We start from the raw sequence: 21069 nt of genomic DNA on the forward strand, positions 1-21069 counted from the left end.
TTAACAATAAAAACAGACACTTTGACATATGGTCAGGGAATCTGAACTTTTTAAAACTCAAGGTCATTTATTAAATAAAGCGACATAAAAATATGTTAAATCAACACAAATATATTTAGAAAAATAAAACCTAATAAAGCAAATGACAGTGTGTGTTTTTAAAATTGATAAAATATTAATTAATTCCTGTATAATTGTATCTTTAAATTAGCAAGTTCTTCTTTATCTATATGTATGAGAAGAGCATTACCACCATAATACAGATCCACGTCCTTTTAAGTGATGTAAACACTTCAACTATTTATTTTTATATTTTATTTATTGCACATTCACCATCACTGAAGTAAACAAGAAGCAAAACATTCACAATGATCTTTGGTTAGTTAGTGTAGTGATCAAGTGCTTTTGCTGAATCTCTCATTTATTCCTGAAGAACTCAGAGGATTATTTCTTCCAGGAGAGAAAGTAGAGTTTTCCCTGTTGGTCACCACAAACCAGCTTGTTGGGTTTTTCAGGGTTTATCTCCAACAGCAGAACTGGAGCTCCACATACAAACATGCCGACCTGTAGAAAGAAAAAGAGGAGAAAAGAGCTTCACACTTATCTTTAATAAATGTTACACAAGCCGGCGTAAAATAAGGCATTTATAAAAGAGTGCTGCTATTTTCAGAACTTTTTTTAATTCACTTGTGGCTTGTTTTCATATAACTTCAGTAAATCAGTGTTTGTCATAACCATGGATTATGCTGTGATGCAACAACTACAGCAACAGTTGCCAAACTATGTAGGAGTTTAAAAAAATAAATATATTTTTAGATTTCCTGAACATTTTAAGTTAACATACATATATGTATTTATTAAATGCTGATATTTTATTAAAGGAATTTAGAAGCCAGAGGTTACAGAATTTAATGTTATGTTATTCTGCTGTAACTAACATACAGTTATATTTATTTTTAGTTTATGTTGTTTTGGTGTTCATTTTTCTCTGTAATAATTACTTAATAAGAATCTTAAATAATCATCTCCACCAAAATAAAATATTAAGCTGTATCTATAACAGTATTGTACCTGTTTCTTGGTGTTTCTGTCCCACAGCTTCACTGTCCTGTCGTAGGAGGCTGAGATGATGCTGCTGTCAGTGAGTCTCAGAACACTGATCCTGTCACTGTGGGCCTGAGGAAAAAACATATACATGGATGAAACCCAGTAGCAGGTTTCAGTCAAAGATAAAAACAGAATGTAATAAGAAAAAGTGCACAAGTCACACTAAAGGTTTTGTTTTGACCCATGAAAACTAAAAAACTATGGAACACGTGTTTTGTTCAGTCAAGATTTTCTTACAGGTTTTTTACTGCTCCATGACGCAAGGTCTGGTGGCTGATTGAACCACATGTTGCCCTTTATGTCTCCACACACCACAAACTCTAAAAGAACACACGTTAAAGAATAAAAGTGTGAAATGCACAAATAAAAAACATGAGTCATTGTGGCTGTGCTTGAAGTAAGCATAGTAATTGTAACAGCAGTTGGTTTGTACCTTCTTCCACAGTAACAGCTGTTATCAGGCTCCCGTTTTTATCATTGTTCAGATTCATCGAGCTCATATATTTATTCAGACCACTTTTTGGGAAAATGGAAAACTGGAGAAAGGACAAAGATGTTTGTTAGCATTCCCCGAAACAGCACTGGTGATAACTAAATTATTGCATGGAACCAGATAAGTGGTAAAGGATGTAGTGAGGGCTGCACAATCCAGAGTAAATATAAACCACATTATTCTGATGATTCTTGTAAAATTTTCTTTTTCTTTGCTATTTTTTTAATGCTCATTAAAGAATTGAGCAACAAGGAACTGTCTGCAGGTCAAGACCAATATTCTAATGAGACTGTAGAGAATTGAGTTGTACGTTGGGTAAAACTCACAACAAAAGCGATTTGAACGTCTCCTTGTCCTTCGCCCACAAGCCACATGCTTTTCTCATCATTACGAATGTGCCCCAAAATTCGGGTATATTGGTCCCAACTGCAAAAAGACAAAGACAAAAGGCAAAAGACAGTAATTATTTGGCTAAAGGGAGAACACATACACATACATACACACATACATTTTATATTCCCGGTGAAAGACACTACGGGTAAACAGACTACTATTGCTATTGTTATATTTCATATTTTCTTTTTTAATAAATCTGCAAAAATGTCAACAATTCTGTGTTTTTCTGTCAATAAGGGGGTGCTGTGTGTACATTAATGAGGAAAAAAAAATTAAATGATTTTAGCAAATGGCTGCTGTATAACAAAGAGTGAAAAATGTAAGGGGGTCAGACTACGGATATCATCAGTGGAAGGAGGAGAGTGACTTAAAACCAACTAACATCCTCTGGGGGTAGACTAAAGGTAATGTGGGAGACACAGAGAACTCACACTTGGAAGGGTGTAGCGAAGACCCTTATCAGCTGCAAAGAATCAAAGTTACTTCAACACCCTACTGTTCCAACAAATCTATGGGCTAAAACAACCAAGTTCCAGTTACATTTCAACTCCATGGCAGCATGTATTTTTCAAGTTGAAGCTGATTTGTTCACACAATTGAATTATTATAATACATAAATATGGTTTGCTAAAATTGAGTCTAAGATGCTAAAGACAGTGGACATCGTAAGACTGTCTTAACTACTATGCATCTTCATGGAGAATGAAAATAGAAGTCGTTACTGCCAAAGTGAAAAAGGGTAAGTACATGGTGGTAAACTGTGGGTTTGAAATTTAAAGGAATATTGTTGCACAATCAGCGGTAATACAGATACTGTATCAGACTGTGATGGTGAAGAAGAGGCAAAAAAGGAAAGCAAAGCTTTTTACCAGTCAACATATGTTCCAACCGTCATATATGGTCAATAGATTTGAGTAGTGACTGAAAGAATGAAAAAAATAGCATTGCTAATACAAGTGGCCAATTTCTTTTCCTCCATAGAGTGGTTGAACTCAGCCTTAGAGATAGTGAGAGGAGTGAGAGCCAGTTGGTGATGTAGAGCAACTTCTGCATTGCTCCAAAAGGAGGAGGTTCTGGCATTAGAAAGGTAGTAAACCTCAGGGTTGACCCAACACTTGCTGGATAGACATGACTTGGGAATGCTTTGTCCTCACCAGGGAATCTAGAATATGTTGATAAGCAAAGGGACATCGGGACTACTTTGTTGAACGTGCTCAGATTCTCGATCGGTTAAACAGATTGACCCCTGAAAACCCTGACACAGAATTTGGTACATGCTGTACAACGTCTTACCTATCGTCTCCCTCATTTCTTGCGACTTCAAATATTAATCCAGATTCTGAAATGCCGATCAGCACAGAGCAATAGGCAAGGAGGGTCACTTGTTGTGTTACAGCGTATGTGGTTACCTTCACCAGGCTGAAACACAAAATAAAGCAGGACCAGTTCATTTGCAGAACGATGCTCATCACCCTTTTTGTTGTCTTTATCTCACCATAAATAACCACAAGGTTTTTACACTCCAGCAATGCATTTCTGAAACTGTTCACAGTTGGCAGACAGATAGGTATGAAGGAAAATAAGGAGGATAAAACAAAACATTTAAAGAGTGATAGAGAAATTATGATGGAAAAAAGAAGGAAAACAATGGAAAGGTGGAAGGAAAGAAGGGAAATTTATTGTTGTTTACCCTGCGTTGCTGTGTTGCTGGTTCCACCCCAGCCTCCAGACATCAACACAGCATTTAGTGTAGCCCACTGCAAACTGGCTGTCGGGCATGGAGCAGAGTGCAGTGATTTTGTTGCCCGAAGCCTGACACACACACAGACACGTTGGTGAATACACAAAACCACCTGTGTTTAGTTGAAATCTCTTTTCTTGTGCATTTCCTCACCTGCTTGTGGCCAATCACTCTGTTGTTCCACCACAATTCCAGTAAACCGGACTCATAACCAGCAAGAAGCAAGTTTTCTTTTTGGGAGAAGCACAGAGCAGTGACGGGGCCTCTCGGGCTCAGAGGACTCTCTAGACAGAGAAAGACAGGATTAAGGGCTAAACTGAACAATACACATCTGACAATTTAAACATGATCACTTGCATATACAGGTACAGTAACCACTAACAAAAAACATTGTTCTGCAGGTGTGTTAGTGTAAACCAATTTACATGTAAGTACACTCTAACTAGCACTCTAGCAATCCAGTAGAGTAGGGATGACTTTTTTTTTTGTAGGTCAGCCCTAAGTTAGCATCACTTAGCTGGATTTATCCATTGGATATTTGCAGAAAAGCAAGATAAATAAATTTCAAAAAAATAACACCAATGTCAAATGTTAGTTTCACATCCATGACTGTGGACAAGGTAGTAATGTATCAGGAAGACACCAAGGCAAATGGTAGTAACAGTAGTTTCAGGTTAACCATCCAAGTGCAAACGTTAAATTAATTAGTAAGTTGTAAACTGCATCAAATAAAACATACAGTGATATTGATACTCTGATCAGGGATTACTGTTTCCTCTTATATGTTCCATATTCACCCTATCACGTTATCTAAGGAAGTATAAGGAAATCCTTGTACATGGCAGCAACTTTATCTCATTGAACAAATGTGATAAATTAGGATGATTAGGCAGAGGCAGAGTGTATTACCTGCCGTCCATGTCCAGCATCGCAATGAGCAGTCTTCAGAAACAGTGAGGAGTTGTGAGACTTCTTCCTTGCAAACAACTCCATGTATTGTACCACTGTGACCCTGGAAGGTGCTGAAGTGCTCGACCTGTACAAAAAAAACAACAAGACACATTTTTACATCATGCAAGGTTCCTGTTTCTTTGCATTTCACATCAAGGAAAAGATAATTGTTGTTTTGCTAATCACAGCACAGCTCGTTTGGAGCATTGACTGTCATGATATTAATTGGAACATCTATATATCGTCACCTAATTATTAACGTGCAGTTATACTATATTGTTTTGCCCACTTTATGCACGTAATGTGTGAACAATAGCTACTCAGAGTTCAAGTCAATTGTGTTTGAATGATTATTCAAATGTTATTTTTGATCAATTTTGAGCTGTGAGCCTGAAAAGATTTGACAATGTCAGTAATTTTTTAAGACACTGGGAACAGACGGACCTCTAGTGGTTTCCAAAGCTGAACTGTTCCATCATCAGATGCAGTGAAAACGGTAATTTCTTCTGAATTTATTTCTTTATTCTTTCCTTAAAATATAGAAATAAATATTAATATTAACAGTAAGATTTGGTGACTTGTATTGTACAATATGAAAGACAAACACCTGTGTTTGGGAGAACAGAGCAGTGGTGTATCCTCTGCTTATGGGCGGTGATGTGGCAGATTTCCATGGGAGTTTCCCAGTTCCACACATGTAGTGCTCCCTCTGCACAGCCAGCCATCACGTACTGCCCCTGCACAACAAACAGAAACAAGAGACTTCACTAAAGAGGCCAAGAATGAATTGTGTCTCAAGAAAAAACTGCAAGAAAGAAATAGTAAGTGCTGTGACAAGACAAGTGTGAATGACTGAGACATTAAAGGCCACAGAGTTCACTTACTCCACTAATACAACAACTAGCCCTATAAAAGCTTTTCAGCAAGTACGAAAACAATACTGTATTCTGCATTTTCTTTGACATACAGCTGTGAAATTTTCTCACCAGGCAGCAGACTGAGGTAAGAGGACTCCTCCAGGAGATCTCCCTGAGACGCCGACCTGTCTGCAGGTCCCATACACAAAGTCTGCCATCGTTTGAAGAGCTAATCTGGAACAGAGAAGTGAGGCTGACACAAGAGTACACACGAGTAAACACAGAATGATAATAGACAGGCTCACTTAGCTAAAGTTACTAACTCTGGTAACTCCCTGTAATTAGTTTTAGTGAAATTACTAAATGGCTCTGTAAATATATATATACGTATATGTATATATATATAATAACTCACAACACAGTCTGGAGTCCAAACACAGCCAGTGATCCAGTCTCTGTGAGAGTGACGGAGTGATTTAGAAAGAACAGCAGGAGACGAGCTCACATCCCACAACATCAGGCCCTGAAACAAAGAAATTCTTATGATCATAAAACAAGCAGCACCAAGTCTGAAACAGTAGTGTAGTCACACTCTGTCACAGTGCTCAGCACAGTGCTCTTTTCCTAAGAAGAAAATATTATACAACAACTCCATTCGCAGCCCACTGCTTCACAACAAATTCTAGTTTCTTCAGACACACGTAGGTAAGTCTACCTGATCTTTTCCACCTGACAGGAGCTGCCCACCATCAGGGCTGAAGGCCAAACAGGTGACTCCTCCACTGTGGCCTCTCAGTGTCACATGTGGCTCAGCTGAGGTGTCAAGGCCCAAATTGCTCAACAGCCACAAAACAATAGTGAAGTCATCTGAATGAAAAGTGATACAGTAGTTTAAAACATTACAAATCTGAAAACAGAAATAAGGTGCACCCTTTGCCTTAAAAACGCAGCATGTACCTGAAGCTGTAGCCAGGTAAGTGGAGTTTTGTGCCAGTGCCAGGATGGTTCCTTGTTGAACACCAAACATTCCCAACATTTTTAAGCCATCCATCATTCCCTCCTCTCCTTGTTTCTTCCAGACCCTCAGATGTTTGTCACTTCCTCCAGACACCAGCAGACCAGGTTCAGTCTGCTCTGAGTCCAAAATGACCCACAGCAGACACAGTATGGACACATTAAGGTCGCTGGACTCCCAGAGCTTCTCACCTAAGATTACAATAAAAACAGTTATGATCTATTGTTTTCTAGATTGATTTTGTTATAGTTTATTTCCATATATTAACATACACACACCTATCTCAATATTGTAGAGTCTGATGCCGTGACCATGGTAACCCACAGCGGCATGGTCTCCGTTCACAGCCACACAAAGTGCAGCAGGTTTAGAGTTTACAGACGTCTGAGGAGGTGCCTGCTCGCACAAAAAAGCACAAAAAAAGGTGTGAAAATTACTTTCAGAGGATTTACGATTACAAAGACATGAAATTCACCAGTCTACATTAAGGCAAACGATCTACAAAGGGAGACACTTTGGGATGACATTTTTATGACTATATATTATTATTATATTGATTTTATTAAGAACTTCTGCATCATTTCTGACAAAAATTTATTAAAAAAAAGGATTGATGGCTGCCTCAATAAAAAAAAGGACTAAAATGATGGTCATGTATGAAGAATGTAAAGAGTCATAGTAAAGAAAAATGTATCTTACATCATCACTTTTTAGTGCAGAGACTGAACGTCCAAGTCCTCCTGACCAGAGCTGCAACTGTTTTACAGGACACAAAAATACACAGAGATCAATAGGGTTATTAGAACACATTTAATTGTGTGTTACTACCTGATGAGATACTATACTATGGGGGGGGGGAAGCTCTTTCTTAGTGAGTGGGTTGTATAATTGGAAATATGTAAGAAACTTTGAATTTATAAGTTTAAAAATAAAAAGAGAATTAACTTGGAAATAAGTGAATATGCAATCATAAGAGGAAACTTGATCACTTGTTTGTTTCTGTCAATAATTATCATTATTATCATTATTGTCCAGCTGCTCTGACCTGCAGAGTTAACTTTTATTTTTTCTGATTCAGTGTGTATGAAGGCAGTGATGTCTCACCATGTGATCAGAGCCAGCACTAAGGAGCATGGCTCCATCATCCAGGAAGGTGAGGACCTCTGTGGCTCCACAGTGAGCCTGAAAACATCCCACACAGGTAGAGGTGGGGACTGACCACACCCTGATCTCTCCAGACACAGAGCCAGAGCAGAGCATGGAGGAGGAGGAAGAGAAGCAGAGACTGCGTACGGAGCCCCGGTGACCTGACAGAGACTGAGGGAACAGACAGAAGAGAAACAGATGTTTTATTAAAGAGGAGGTGATTATGTTCCCACAGCCTCCTTGATGTAACAAATATGTTTTAGTTCACAAAATAAAACAAAATGAACAATGAACAATGAAAAGATTAAACATCAAACTGGCTTGAACTCCCTGTGCAAGTAACACTGTGACTCACTTTTTGAGTTTTATTCTGGAGCCAGTTCCACACGATCACATTTCCATCCCAGCAGCCAGCAGCCAGCAGGTGACCTTCAGGGTCAAAGTTCACACAGTTCATTGGGCTCGAAGCGGACAAAGCTGCCACCTCATGACCCTTATTAGAGGACCACACCTGGAAAGAGAAAAACATTCAGTCAGACCTTGCCTGACTTTGCTAAACAATAAAAACTACAGAAACTACTTAAAAATGGCACAAAATAAACAAGAAATTTCAAATACTAAAAAAAGAAAAAACTAATAAAATCAAACTAAACCAACTTTTAAAAGAATTAATGTGATGAATGTTTGACACAAACCTTCAGCTTGTGGTCAAGGGAAACAGTTGCAAAGTGCTTCTGGTCTGCAGTGATGTCACTTCCTGTTATCATATTAGTGTGACCATCAATAAGAGCAGTCCTACAAGGAGATGAAACACAAAGTCAATTGTGGCAAACAACCTGTGCTATATCTGAAGAAGTCCAACAGCATTATTACACTTGTTTCACCTGCAGCCGTTTCCAATGTCCCAAGTCTCTATTCGTCCATCAAAGGAGGTGATAGCAAGACGTCCGTCCTTCAGAAACACACAGCTTGAGATCCCGTCGCAGCTGCTCACCAGAGATTTCAATTCCTGTTCATAAGCAGGAGAAAACAGCAGTGAGCACGTGAGGAAAGATAGATTTTATAGTAATGAAGTAAGTTAGTAACAAAAGTAAATAGAAACATGTCACATTGTCTGTGTGCATGTATGTGTATGAATGTGAACTGATACCATGGAGGTCTGGTCAGGATTAAACTTTTAAGATAACAAACACCTGGGTAATTTATTAGGATACAGAAAGAATAATCTTAAAAGCAGATTTCCTTAATACCATAATGACAACTATATGTCAGAATAAAACTAAAACAATTAAAGTGTTTTCACACCTGTCCCGTCTGTGTGTTGATGAAATGCAGCGTTCCCCGTCCAGTACCAACCACCATCAGCTCTTCATCAGAGCTCACAACCAAACAGGTCGGTTCAGAGGAGAAAGTCGACACCAGTTCACTGCGGTGAAACACAACATGCATCAATACCTACTCAAACAGTAAACATGAAAAGTCAGAGTGACCAAAACAAACCGATTGCTTCAAGAGAAATATATTTTCAGTAACACTGCTTTTATCCACCATGAAGATGACCCATTCACCTGTTGTCTTGAACAATCTGACTGCCATTGTTTTGCCACTCAACTACCTGGACCCCTCCTTTTCCAACCAGACTTTGTGCCCAGGTGTGAGCAGAGGTCTCTGGGAGCTCATTGAGGGCCTGCTGAATGAAAAGATTAGGCCACGAGGAGAGTAGGGGAGCATGACGCTGCAGGAAGCTACGACAGTCCTCCAGACTGCCCTGGGAGTGAACTATAAGAGAACAGAATAGAAACTTGTAGAACAGAAGAATGAAACTTATTGATGAGGATTTGTGGGTAAATATTTCAAAGCACCTACTTGGAGTTGTAGACTTTTGTTTTTTATCTGCAGCAAAGTGTAAAATATAAACATTAGAACTTTCTCATTACACTGTTATTTCTAGGAGATTTTGCTGAGTCAGCTTGTCCTGCATGAGATTCAAATTCATACTGCTTCACAAAAGTTAACAGAATTACAGGGAAATTACATCAAAAGCAGACAAAAGATGATAACACATTGATTAGAGTGCCATCACTGTGCATACTCACCATACAAGCTGTAGATCTCCAAGAGGTGGTGCAGGAGGCCGTGGCGCACGTTAACAAACAGGAAATAATAATTAGACAGCAAAGAACGAAGCGCCTCCAGTTGGCCACATTCAACCTTAGGAAAATGCAGAAAAGATTTCACATTTATATTATAAATCATGAGTTACATTTATATGTACAAGCTAATTTGCCTAAATGGAAAAAAATAATTTCTGAATAGTGTAAGTAAGAAAAATAAGTTTAAATCAGTTGAATCTTTAAATTTTACCCCCACAAATGTCGCATCATTGAAAATGAATGAAAATGCATCGTTTTTTCCTTTGTCTGGTTGATGATACAACTGGTGTCAACTCACTAATAATAATAATAATAGTAATAAGTTACTAACCAGGCTGGAGGGCAGGTGCATAACAGAGTTAACCTCACAGTGAAGGAAGATATCTGTTCCATGGGGGTTAGCCAGTGCCCAGAGATGAGCTGTGGGAACATGGAATATACATTGATGTGTTAATGAGATGCATGGAGATGCTGATGTTTATAATGTAGATGAGACTTTAGGTATCACCCTGGTTCACAGCTACACTCAAACTTTGCATTAGTGATAGACTTGTTTACTTTACCTGCAAGAATGAAGTGGGCTCTGGTTCTGTCACTGTCTTTAGGGAGGAGTAAGTCCTCAAAGGCTCGCTTCACTTCTGGACTGGTTAGAGCCAGAAGGTCATCAGTGTTGTGGCAATGAGATGGACCAACCAGTCTGCAGGAAAGAATCCAAATAAGTTTAACTACTTAAAATGTTGTTATGTTGCACCCTGACACTACAACCTTCTCATTAATCTGCAGTGTTTCTATATATTTCTGTATACAGTAATATTTTGTATCCAGTACCTTGAGATGAAATTGAATTGAATTGAATCAATAATGACCTTGTTGATATGCGATATTCAGTGTAGATTAAAGAATAGATACCAAATTTAAACAACTGTAGTATCAGGCTGCAACATAAATAAATAAAGGAGGTCTGAATGCTTCCTTTAAACCAAGTCATATCCGTACTGGGATAACCTCTCATCATCTACACCTCATACCTTTGTAAACTCTGCACTACCCGAGTGAAAGTTGCCATGGGAACCCGTTTTTTGGGCTTCCTGGACAATTGCAGCACTTCCTTCCATGACACCTGTCCATCCCTTGAAGACAGGTCGTTGCATGTGTTCAGTACAGAGTACAAGTCTCTCTCTCTGAGGCCTGAGAATCAAGGGGACAAAAGGAGGCAGCCATCAAGCCAAGCTTATCAATGATGCTAAAACACTAAACAATGCTGGAGCTCTTCTGTACAACATTACATACTACCTCCTAATTTAATCAAATCTTACCAGAGTTGCTGACAGTAAGTGCTGCCAGAGCCCAGTGGAGTCCCGGCATGTCTCTGCACTGCGAGCAGAGTCTGTCCAGTCTGTACTGCACCAACTGGTTCAGGGACTGAGGCAGGTCTTGGATTATCTTGCTCAACTGAGACACACACACACAAAAAAAGGGGGTTGTTAAGGTCTAATGTTCTGAGAAATGGCTTAATATTCAAAAAATATTTTGTAAAGAGTCATACAGACATAATAGATACCAGTGGACAGAAAGCTAATATGACTTCTGAATATCCACGAAATAAAATGAAATTCCATTAATAAATAAAGCAGAACATTTCTGATTAGTAATTGTCTCAATGGCCATGTACTCTACATTTGTGATATGTGATGTTTTTCTTGTTATGAGAGGACCTATCACTTGCCTTTGTGCAAGGACAAATAGACAACTTGATGCAAACTGTATTTGCAGAATCATCAATAGCAAAAAAGTGTCATCTGACCTTGTCAAATGAGGCAAAGTTCCTCAGGTCTTCACAGGCCAGGTGCAGGTAGAGAGGACTCACTGCTCCATTCTTCATTATCAGTGTCTGGAGCTGAACAAACACAGTGAAGTGTGATAGAAACTGTACAAAAACCAGAAGGAACCCTGATGTTCACAGTGATAAAGAACCAAGAAGAACCTGGTTATTGAAGGCAGAGTCACTTAGTTTCTTCCCGAAGGTGTCCAGTCCTCTTTGAACTATCTCCTTCCTGTCCATCATGGTAAGTTGTCCCAGGGTGAACAGGACAACACCTCTCTTCTTGGCCAGAGTTTGTAACAGAGCTGCTTTAGTTGTGATGCTCAACACCAAACACACACCCTGAAAAGAAAAAGCAAATCCAGTCATGAACAAAGAAAACAGTATTTAAACATTTAGATGAGCTGATGGATAAGCTAACATATATCTATGAATAAATCTGTAATTGTTGACCTTTAAATATCAGCACTTGCTCACAGGATAATGAAAGTATATGCATTTAACCAACCTGTGGAAGCTGCTGTGGTATCCAGTCGGAGCTGACTTGACCTCGACCATCTTGGACAAGATCCACTCCATCAACCAACATCACCAGAGGTTTGTTCTTCTTCATGTCACTCAACGTGGAGTGAAATTCAGACACTAAATCTCTGAGATAAGAAAATTATATGTTGTTAGTGCACAGACAACATGTTGAACCAATAAATCTATATGAAGGACAGTTCATAATCTAATTACTTGTAAGTGTGGGGAAGAGGTTCCTTCTCAGTATCTTTCATCTTCCTAAACCACTGAATCAGGCAGCGAAGAAGGTTCTCCACAGAGCGTGCTGATTGGCTGGCAGCTGTAGAGTATGAGATGACATCACAGACCAGGTTTCTCTTAGACTTGGCTCCAGACCTGAGGGCGTCTGCCAGAGCAGCCTGTGTGGACAGTCACATCTGCTAAACAGATACAGTTTGGTCCTCAACAGGTGTTTTGTCTTTTATGATGATAATTTACCATGAAGACAGTTTTGCCCTCTCCAGGTCCTCCCTCCACCACCATCATCCCTCCTTTGGTCTGGACCTGCTCCACCATCTCCACAGCTCCAGACAGCAGCTTCGCTCTGCCAAAGAACTGCCTCTGCAGCGCCCCCTGGTGAACCTCCTGCTCTGTTACATCTAATGCAGCCTCCTCATCCTCCTGCCAGACGAAGAATAATGAGGTGACTGTAATCCAGCTACAGCCCAGGATTATTTTAAACAACTGTGAAAATACACTACGAGGAAGAGGAAGTTAGGTTTTACAGTCATTCTGCAAGAGCTCAGTTTGTTTAATTAAGGATTTGGAAATTAAATTAATTCAGTCATCAGAGTAACTAACTTCCACAAACTGCTCCACAACAGCCGTCCACAGATCTTCCAGCACAGCTCTGCCAAAGTCCTCCAGGTTCTTCAGATAAGGTTTCCCATCCAGAACACCTCCCCACTCACATGGGTAACTGGGACAAAGACATGAAGACTCAGGTAAACACTTAAAGTGATGTGATAGTGTGATGAAGTATTTGAATGTTTAGTATGTTTCCAGAAATCAGCTTCACTACTATTAGAACTGACTCACTTTTCAGTGACCTTGACACCACTGTCTCGGATCCTATTTTTCAGAGAGGACATTTTTGTCTCAGCTTCCTTTGATTCAGGAACAAAGTCTGATCTCCAAGCAACTGGAACTGATCTGGGAAACAAAGGGGAAATTAACTCAAACAAAGAACACTAAAATGGATTTCAGTCTAGTCTATTGATTAATTAAAACAAAGAAAATACTGAGGGAAGATTAATTCAAATTGTTATGTGCAAATGTAGCATCAACATCATACTTGGTGATGTTTGGATCTCTGAAGTAGCAGAACATTTGTTGATGAGCTGTGTCGGGGTAAAGAGCCTGAAACTGACGGATCTCCATCTCTGTGATCGACAGATCAGGTGGAGCTGACGCCAGCTGAACACAAAGAACAAAATCATGATTTTTTTCTTTTCCTCAGGATAATTATTGTTCTTTTTCCACACATTTTCAACCAGCAAGTGAAATTTAAGATGTTTAAAGTATAATTATATTTAATAATACCACCTCTTACCCAGCTGTATTGTGGCAGGTCAGGAAGGGCAGGTTTGGGGGGCACCACGCCGTACCTCTCCCCCAGGATTCCTACCATCAGCTGGCTGCGACACACCTCTGACAGACACAGCTCAGTGGCTCGACCCGACTCTTCCTCTGTCACACCCCAACGCAGCTCCACCTCCTGCAGGAAGAGGCAGTGTGCTGCAGCACGGCGACGGAGCTCTGGGAAGATGCTTCGTACCAACACATCACGCTCTGCGTGCATGTCTCTGAAGGTGGAGGAGATGAACACTCGAACACCTCGCCACCTGATGACAGAGGAAAGAGTGATAAAAAGTTAATTATTCTCAGTTGAAGCTGTTGAAGGCCTGAAAATGGAACAAATGTCCCTGAGTTGAAGCTGTTCTGTGCTTTTTCAAGAGAGTAAAGTAAATGACCTTAATTTAGGGCCGACTGGTATTGTGACAACATGGTCTGTTGTCCGTGGGGTTTTCCCTCCTTCTGGTGGTGGGATGTTATACAGTTTATCCAAATGTTCCACATGATCCAGCAGCCTGGAGGATCCCCGTTCTGCCACAAATCTGAGGAATAAAAAGAAATAGTTCAAATTTTAGGAACACTTCCACTTCTCTAAACATGTTATCTTAGCTTATCAATAAGAGAGAAACTGTCCCAAGCAAACTGCTACCAGCACTTCTGAAACTCATCAATTGACATATCTTCATTAAATCTGTATAAATACTGATGTGTTATTGACTATTTTAGTGTGGTATGGTGCTGTAAGGGCTTATCTGACTATATGTTGCTTATAGCTGTAACTTCACAGTCTTTATGAATGTATTAATGTTTTCAGTCATTGAACAAACAATACTATACATTATTCTTTCACCCATGCATATCTATCGTACATAACCAGATATACAGGCACTACCCTGCTCATCTGGAGGAAACAAGCAAGCAGTGATGTATTAACTCCTGCTGTCATGGAAACATCATGAAAAATATATACAAAAATAGGATATTGCTGGAAAAACCGGGTTAATGTTTGTAAATGCAATTTGATTGAGCTGGAACAGTTTGCCCTTGCAGAATGGGCTCTGATTCCTCAAGTGATCATTAGTATTTTTGGATTTTACCTCAGCATTTGTTCACTGAAGCCTGCCAGCTTCACACAGTTTCTGTCTGCAGTGTATTCTATGTCACTGTAACAAGTTAACACAACAGTACATGTATTCAGCATCAGTTCGGGAACAGGAACCAGCAGGAAGATAATTTTTTATATTTTGCTTGTGGCTTTAAATTTGTCTATTCTACTGTACATGGTTTGAACAGAAAGGATTCAGAGAGTCACTGTTTACCTTCCAATACTGTCTGAGATCAACACGTGGTACTGTACAGAAAATGAAAGAATTACCACTCTGACAAGAAGAGTTGTACCACGAGGGCTTTGTTGTTTCTTTCCCTCACGTATTTGTCAATGGCCCATTCAACCTTGCTACAGACGCGGTCATCAGTCAGCACAATAAAGTTGTCCACCTGAGATACAAAGAAATACCTGTATGAGCTCAACAACATACAGCACATGTCCTGAGAAGTGCCTGCAGGTATTCCTTTTAGGCTGCGCACATGCCAACAACCCCCTGTAAATAAAGTTGCACCAGCCTGTAAGTAGTTTGAAAAGCTAAAAACCTTTTCTGTCCACTCGGTTCTTCTCTTCTCTAGACTATCATAGCTGAACGCAAATAAAATACCATTCAGAAAGACTTTAGTAGTAACATCTATATGAAACTATACGCTAAAGATTAAGTTAACTTATCAAAATGTGTATAAAAATAGACGTACCTTGTTTGTGTTAGTCAACATACTAGACAAGGAGCTGCCTTGCCTATCTTCATGCTCCTACCAATGTAGAAATAGATGTTAAAGTGATTTTATAAAATAATACACAAAGTTAAAATGTGTGTTTATATGAGATATAAAAGTAGAAGTCAATGGAAACAAATCGTGACCTTCACTTGCTTCATGACACTTCTGACATTTTCCAAAAGAACATCAGACTTCAGCTCGACTTCTTCAACGCTATTCCAATTGTTCAAACAGATCCGACAATCTTCTGCTCTGCTGGAAATCATCAGAGAGAGCAAAACGGCCACTTCCATAATCTGATGGGACACAAGAATGGGAATCAAGGTTAGCTTAGATCATCATTTCTGAATCTCCTGTCCTAGGCTTCCTCTGTGTTATTGGTAATTAGGATTAGAAGAAGCAGAAGAAGGAGGAAGCAGGCCCTTACAGAGGGAACAAGCTTGTCATCATCCTTCTCCTCCATGTTCTTCCTTCTCCTCTGATTCTTTTCTTCTTTCTCTTCGTCCTTGTTATTTTCCTCAGGGTCTGGTGGGAGGCAAAAGTCTGGCTTCTTGCTGTCAAAGGTTGCTGTATGAGTGTGGACCATGATAATAGTTCGTCCAGGGAGCGGAGGCACATTATAGCGGCAGGAGATCTGTACTGCAGTTTCCAGAGCTTTGCGGTAACGGTCCAGCAGATCATCAGTGTACTTCAGCTGACTGAGTACAAACAGAAAGAGAAAAAAATGTCTTTGTTGTTTTGACTACAAGATTTGACTTCTGTGCATGTCTGGCATAAAGAAATTTAATATGAAGTCTTTAAACCACTATCTAACTAAAAGTTAACACTTTCATACTTGGCCTTTAGGAAGCGAGCCTTCTTCATTCTATACATTTGACAGATGAACGGCACTCCCAGCGTCATCCTTAGCCTCTTCTTCTGGGCTGTTTCCCACTTCACACGATCAAAGCGTTTGCTCTTGGGAATCTTTTTCAGGATTTCCTTCAAGAACTCTTTAACAGTGGGAACTTTTTGCTGTGATGTTGAGACTAAAGGACCAAGAGGTGAAGAGGAGGTAACATATATTCATCCGAGGATATTGTGTTTTAAAGATCATCTCAGATCACCATCATTACTTTTGGTGCCCAAAATATTTACACAGTACTGTACTTGTGTCTCACCCAAAGCATGAAGCTCCATGATAACTTTGTAGGCTGCGAGGAATCTGAAGGGAAACTGTCGACTCTGAATAACTGCTTTCTGCAAACAGATCATAGACGACTTAATAAACTCTGTTGTATGAGGTAATTTCAGAACATATAAACACAAATATAACTATTAATTCGATTTTTTAAGTGGCACAAAATATCATATGCACAATCTGAATAACCGTTTTATCTTAATCCAATCTTAATATTTAGTATTTAGTTAATAAGTAACCTCACCTTACTGGTCAGTCTGCTGAGGATCTTCTTGTGATGAGCCTCGCTGATGCCTGTGGTGATCATGTTCCTCAGGTTCCTCAGCATGGCCATGAATGGAAGAGACTTGTTGTCTGTACAGAGAAAATTTGGAAGCAACTTGTGAAAAGCAACAGAGACATTTCCTGAACAAATTAAAGGAACGGCTTGACTTGTGCTTCTCATCAGACCTATGAGCTTCTCCCAGGTGGTGGCCTTGTCGCCCTCCAGACTTAGCAGCCGTTCCCACGTATCTGGTTCTTTCAGCTGCATTCTCTGCCCGGCTCTCTCTCTGTCCCACGTACCCTTCATTCCACTGCGAGTGAACGCCTTCAGGTCAGCAGGATACCTGTGATAAAGACAACCACACTGAAAATAGAACCAGAAGGAACCATACTTGGTTATAAGCTATTTACCTCTGGGATGACTTACTGCTCTGATCTTATCTTGCAGGAGACTTCTTTCTCCTGCATCTCTATTACTTAGCTGCTTTCCTACATTTGGGAGAAACCCCAAGTGACACAGTGTCTATGTGTATTGTGTATTGTGTGTTGAGGTTTATTGACACTGAGGTGTAAGTCAATGATACACACTTTAAATGTCCTAAAATCGTTTTTTTACTAGAATAAACAATGTAATATTTCTTACAGATGATGAATACGGGGGTCAAAGGTAAGCTTGTTAAAGTACCTAACATCAACTCTCTGCACTAGCAGCCTCAGTAGACATGTTTATGCATTTGTATCTTACTTTTTTCCCAGAATGGCCATAACGTGTTCAGCTGGTTCTTTAATGTGGAGCTTCTTGATCATCTTCTTCATATTGAAATCTGTTTGCTTTTTGTCCACCACCTCTTTGCTGCCTTCTACCTGCAGCTGATGACATAACATAAAATACAGCATCACTGCCACATTGGACAAACCAAAGTAATTACAAGCAGCAAACGTATGCAGAAACATTCAAAAACCTTAATTCATGACACAAAAGAAAAATATATAGACTTACAAACTTTTTCAGCGCAGGTACGTCTGCTCTGACCAAGTTTGCCCATCGCTTAAGCTGCTGATCAGTCGGTTTCTGGAAATTAAAAATAATGTAAATACAACATCATGGTGACATCATCTTGCTAAATGCTATTTGTTTTATATAGCAAAAGTGCTACTTTTAATAAAAACATAAGTACCAGTGGATTACATCTATTCTCAATGAATAATATTTCTTTGAGAGCTACTGAAAATGTATTAATTATATTATTATTATTATTATGTATTGACATATTGGCAAATATCATCAGTACATGATGGCAGTGATTTAAATGTACAGATTTTCAAAAAGGCAGCCAAAATATACAGGTTGAACTTTTCTTTTTTTTTTTTTATTCAGTATTTTATATTTGTATTTATGAGATAAAAGATAAAAGAAAATAATGCTTCTGTACCTCGCCTTTGCGTCTGTTGCGGTTGTGTTTGCAGCGGTGTTTGCGTGTGTTGTATTTGGCCAGTTGATACTCGCTGAACTGTTTAAACTTGTCAGTCATTGACTTCTTCAGACACATTGGTAGGGAGCGGCTGAAGCACTGGAAACAGACAATGAAAGTGTTTACACAGGACTTAAACATTGAGTGTTCACCAAGCAGCAGCTGCTCACTAATACTTACTGTACTGTAGATTCTGACAACTTCCAGCCAGTCAGAGGGCAGCTGTACAGCAGCACAGAAGTATCTGCGGACATGAGGCTTGGTGCTGGGCTGACTAGCAGCCAGAGCCAGTAAGAAGTTTGCTGTGATACGGATGTTCAACTCCTGTCGAGTGTAAACAGCCACCTGGATGGTGAAGAAACAAACACACCATAGATCATTAGACCATATAGTACAGCGCAAAAGGTTTTGCCACTGTAGATGTTTAGATCAGAGAGAACTATGTTCAGTAACTGCAACAGATAGTAGGAGCCCACAGAGCTCTGATTATTATGAGTCAGTCTTATAAATGTCTTCAGATACACACACCATCCTCATTAAGACATGCACACACACCTTGAGAAGAAACTGAGGGTCAGAGACAGAAATGTTCTTTGACAGGTTTATGATCCTGGTCCAAACACTATCACCTGAGTCCCAGTCCTTCTGTCCTGGAGCTGTGTTCTTATTGACCAGGGAGCAACACACGTCGTTCAGCAGGAGATACTGAAGGACAGACAGGAACACAAAGAAGTATTTGTTAATAACTCAAATGAGTTATAGTCAATTTAACTGAAACATGGGAGTATAATTAGTTAGCTCTGATACAGATCAGTGCTGCTCCGACCTTTTTATCCTTCAGGTCCTCTTCAATCTTTTTCTTTCCCCCATCAAACTCAGCAAACTCCTCCTGTCTAAAGACCACAGTTTGTTCTAGTTCTTGTTTGGTCAACACCGTTTCCACAACAGGTAACTCCAGAGTCGACCCACCATCATCTGCCTCCTTCTCGTCTTCAGACAAATCCTCCTCTTCTTCTAGATGCTGCTGCTGATGCAGAAGAACATGCTTTAAAATAATAAAACAGCCAAATGGGATGCATCAAAAAAGGAGTCTGTCAAATATTTTAAATAACAATCTATTAGTCTCTGAGGTAAGACAATGCAGGTGATCAAATGTAAAACAAACAGAATATGTCACGTACCACGCTTGTTTCATTGAAACAGGATTTCAGCGCTTCAGTCTTTTTGTCTTTGTCTTCTCTATTGTCCCTCTTCTGTTCACCTAGACCATGACGATGGTATGGAGGAGCAAGGTGGCTATGAGGAGCACTGCTGGTCAGGTATTTAGAGATCAGCAAGTCATTGGAAGAGGTCAAGGAAAATGAGAGATGAGGGGAATCACTAGTTAGGAGCTTGTTCTGGGTGGTAAGGATGGAAGAGGTTAGGGAAGATGATAAAGACGAGGCAGAGAGAATGGAGGATGAGGTAGAAGACAGGCTGGAGGGCTGGAGAGAGGAGCAGGAGGGAGGCTGTGCTGCAAGTGTTACAAGTGGAGAACGTGGCAGGGTCATCAGTGTGGAGCTCTGAGCTAAAAGTTTATTCTCCAGATTCAGAGAAGACAAACTTCTCCCACACGTGGCCTCCTGCTGCTGCTGCTGCTGCTCTCTCTGAGCCATGTTTGGCTGCTGCCAAGTTGGCGTTCTCACCTCTGTAAAGAAAGAAAAAAGAAAAACACATCACTGAAAGGGTTAAAGGTCATCATTAATGTCAGCCTCCCATCACAATTAACTCCTGAGATAAGCTTTGAACTGTTTGAACAGGCATTGTACTAATGTAGGTAAGGGTGTTGCTCAGTTGAAAGCGACAATAAAAAGGAAACAAAGTCCAACAGTCAACAGAGCTACAGTAGACCAGGAACACCATACATCAGAAACATAATAAAAACACAGAGAACACTACATACAATACAGCAGTATAACTGCAACTAATATTATGAGACACTGCTTTTATCATTGCAAATCAAATATCTTCTGGACTTTGGACTGTTGGTCAGAAAAAGTGAGCCGAGTCTAGATTTAACTGTAATAACTGGAATGAGACAGAATCATTATACGTGAAGAAGTTTCCTACCAAGTCAGCTACTTCATGAGCCACGTAGTTTGCACAGAAAACTCAAAGTAAAACCCACAATTTAAACTCCACTGACTCTGAACAAACACACCCTCTGATGTATAATGTTACCTTTAATAATACTGCAGTGTTACCATCGGCTTGTCAAGCTGCAGTCAGTGTGGCTTCAGTACTTCCTCATCAGCTGCTTAGTCTTTTATCATACGAGACTTCTGATTGGTCAGTATTTTAGGTTAGATCTCTTTTACCGTAATGTCACACATACAGGTGCCTACAAATAATTGACTAATAAACAATCAACCATGTAGTGTAATGATATTACATTAATTATTAAGAAGATTAACTTACATAAAACATACAAATTATATTTGTTTGTCAGATTATTTTATGCTCAGCC

The 21069-nt window shown here is 39.6% G+C and overlaps 1 protein-coding gene across 1 annotated transcript; it reads right to left on the minus strand.

The window, feature by feature from the left end:
• Window positions 1-155: 155 nt before the first annotated feature.
• On the minus strand, window positions 156-20848 carry LOC113171477 (telomerase protein component 1-like). The gene is made up of 56 exons (XM_026373845.1): window positions 20784-20848; window positions 19745-20250; window positions 19390-19590; window positions 19119-19268; window positions 18744-18908; window positions 18525-18662; window positions 18092-18163; window positions 17837-17961; window positions 17278-17435; window positions 17072-17181; window positions 16808-16886; window positions 16483-16675; window positions 16075-16345; window positions 15791-15943; window positions 15624-15680; window positions 15196-15317; window positions 14918-14983; window positions 14219-14362; window positions 13798-14089; window positions 13540-13661; window positions 13284-13397; window positions 13047-13164; window positions 12684-12866; window positions 12420-12604; window positions 12190-12331; window positions 11844-12023; window positions 11664-11756; window positions 11176-11311; window positions 10888-11047; window positions 10423-10556; window positions 10191-10279; window positions 9803-9917; window positions 9573-9599; window positions 9275-9485; window positions 9012-9132; window positions 8591-8715; window positions 8402-8501; window positions 8062-8217; window positions 7665-7877; window positions 7260-7316; window positions 6839-6956; window positions 6503-6751; window positions 6261-6412; window positions 5961-6068; window positions 5675-5779; window positions 5296-5425; window positions 5133-5218; window positions 4647-4773; window positions 3891-4021; window positions 3687-3808; window positions 3290-3415; window positions 1927-2026; window positions 1541-1643; window positions 1345-1427; window positions 1072-1176; window positions 156-564 (listed from the first exon to the last, which is right to left on the minus strand). The coding sequence occupies exons 2-56, from the start codon at window positions 20216-20218 to the stop codon at window positions 445-447; spliced, it is 7716 nt and encodes a 2571-aa protein (XP_026229630.1). The 5' UTR covers window positions 20219-20250; window positions 20784-20848; the 3' UTR covers window positions 156-444.
• Between the last annotated feature and the right edge of the window lie 221 nt (window positions 20849-21069).

This window comes from Anabas testudineus, chromosome 17, assembly GCF_900324465.2.
Source record: "Anabas testudineus chromosome 17, fAnaTes1.2, whole genome shotgun sequence".
NCBI lineage: Eukaryota > Metazoa > Chordata > Actinopteri > Anabantiformes > Anabantidae > Anabas > Anabas testudineus.

Bases quoted from the DNA above. Each gene is read 5' to 3' on its own strand.
- LOC113171477 (XM_026373845.1), bottom strand. From the start codon at position 20,218: ATGGCTCAGAGAGAGCAGCAGCAGCAGCAGCAGGAGGCCACGTGTGGG. The intron at 14,090-14,218 runs GTCATTTACTTT...CTCTGTCATCAG, and splicing joins CCAGTCGGCCCTAAATTAAG to GTGGCGAGGTGTTCGAGTGT. The intron at 6,752-6,838 runs GTGTGTGTATGT...TTGTAATCTTAG, and splicing joins ACTCTACAATATTGAGATAG to GTGAGAAGCTCTGGGAGTCC.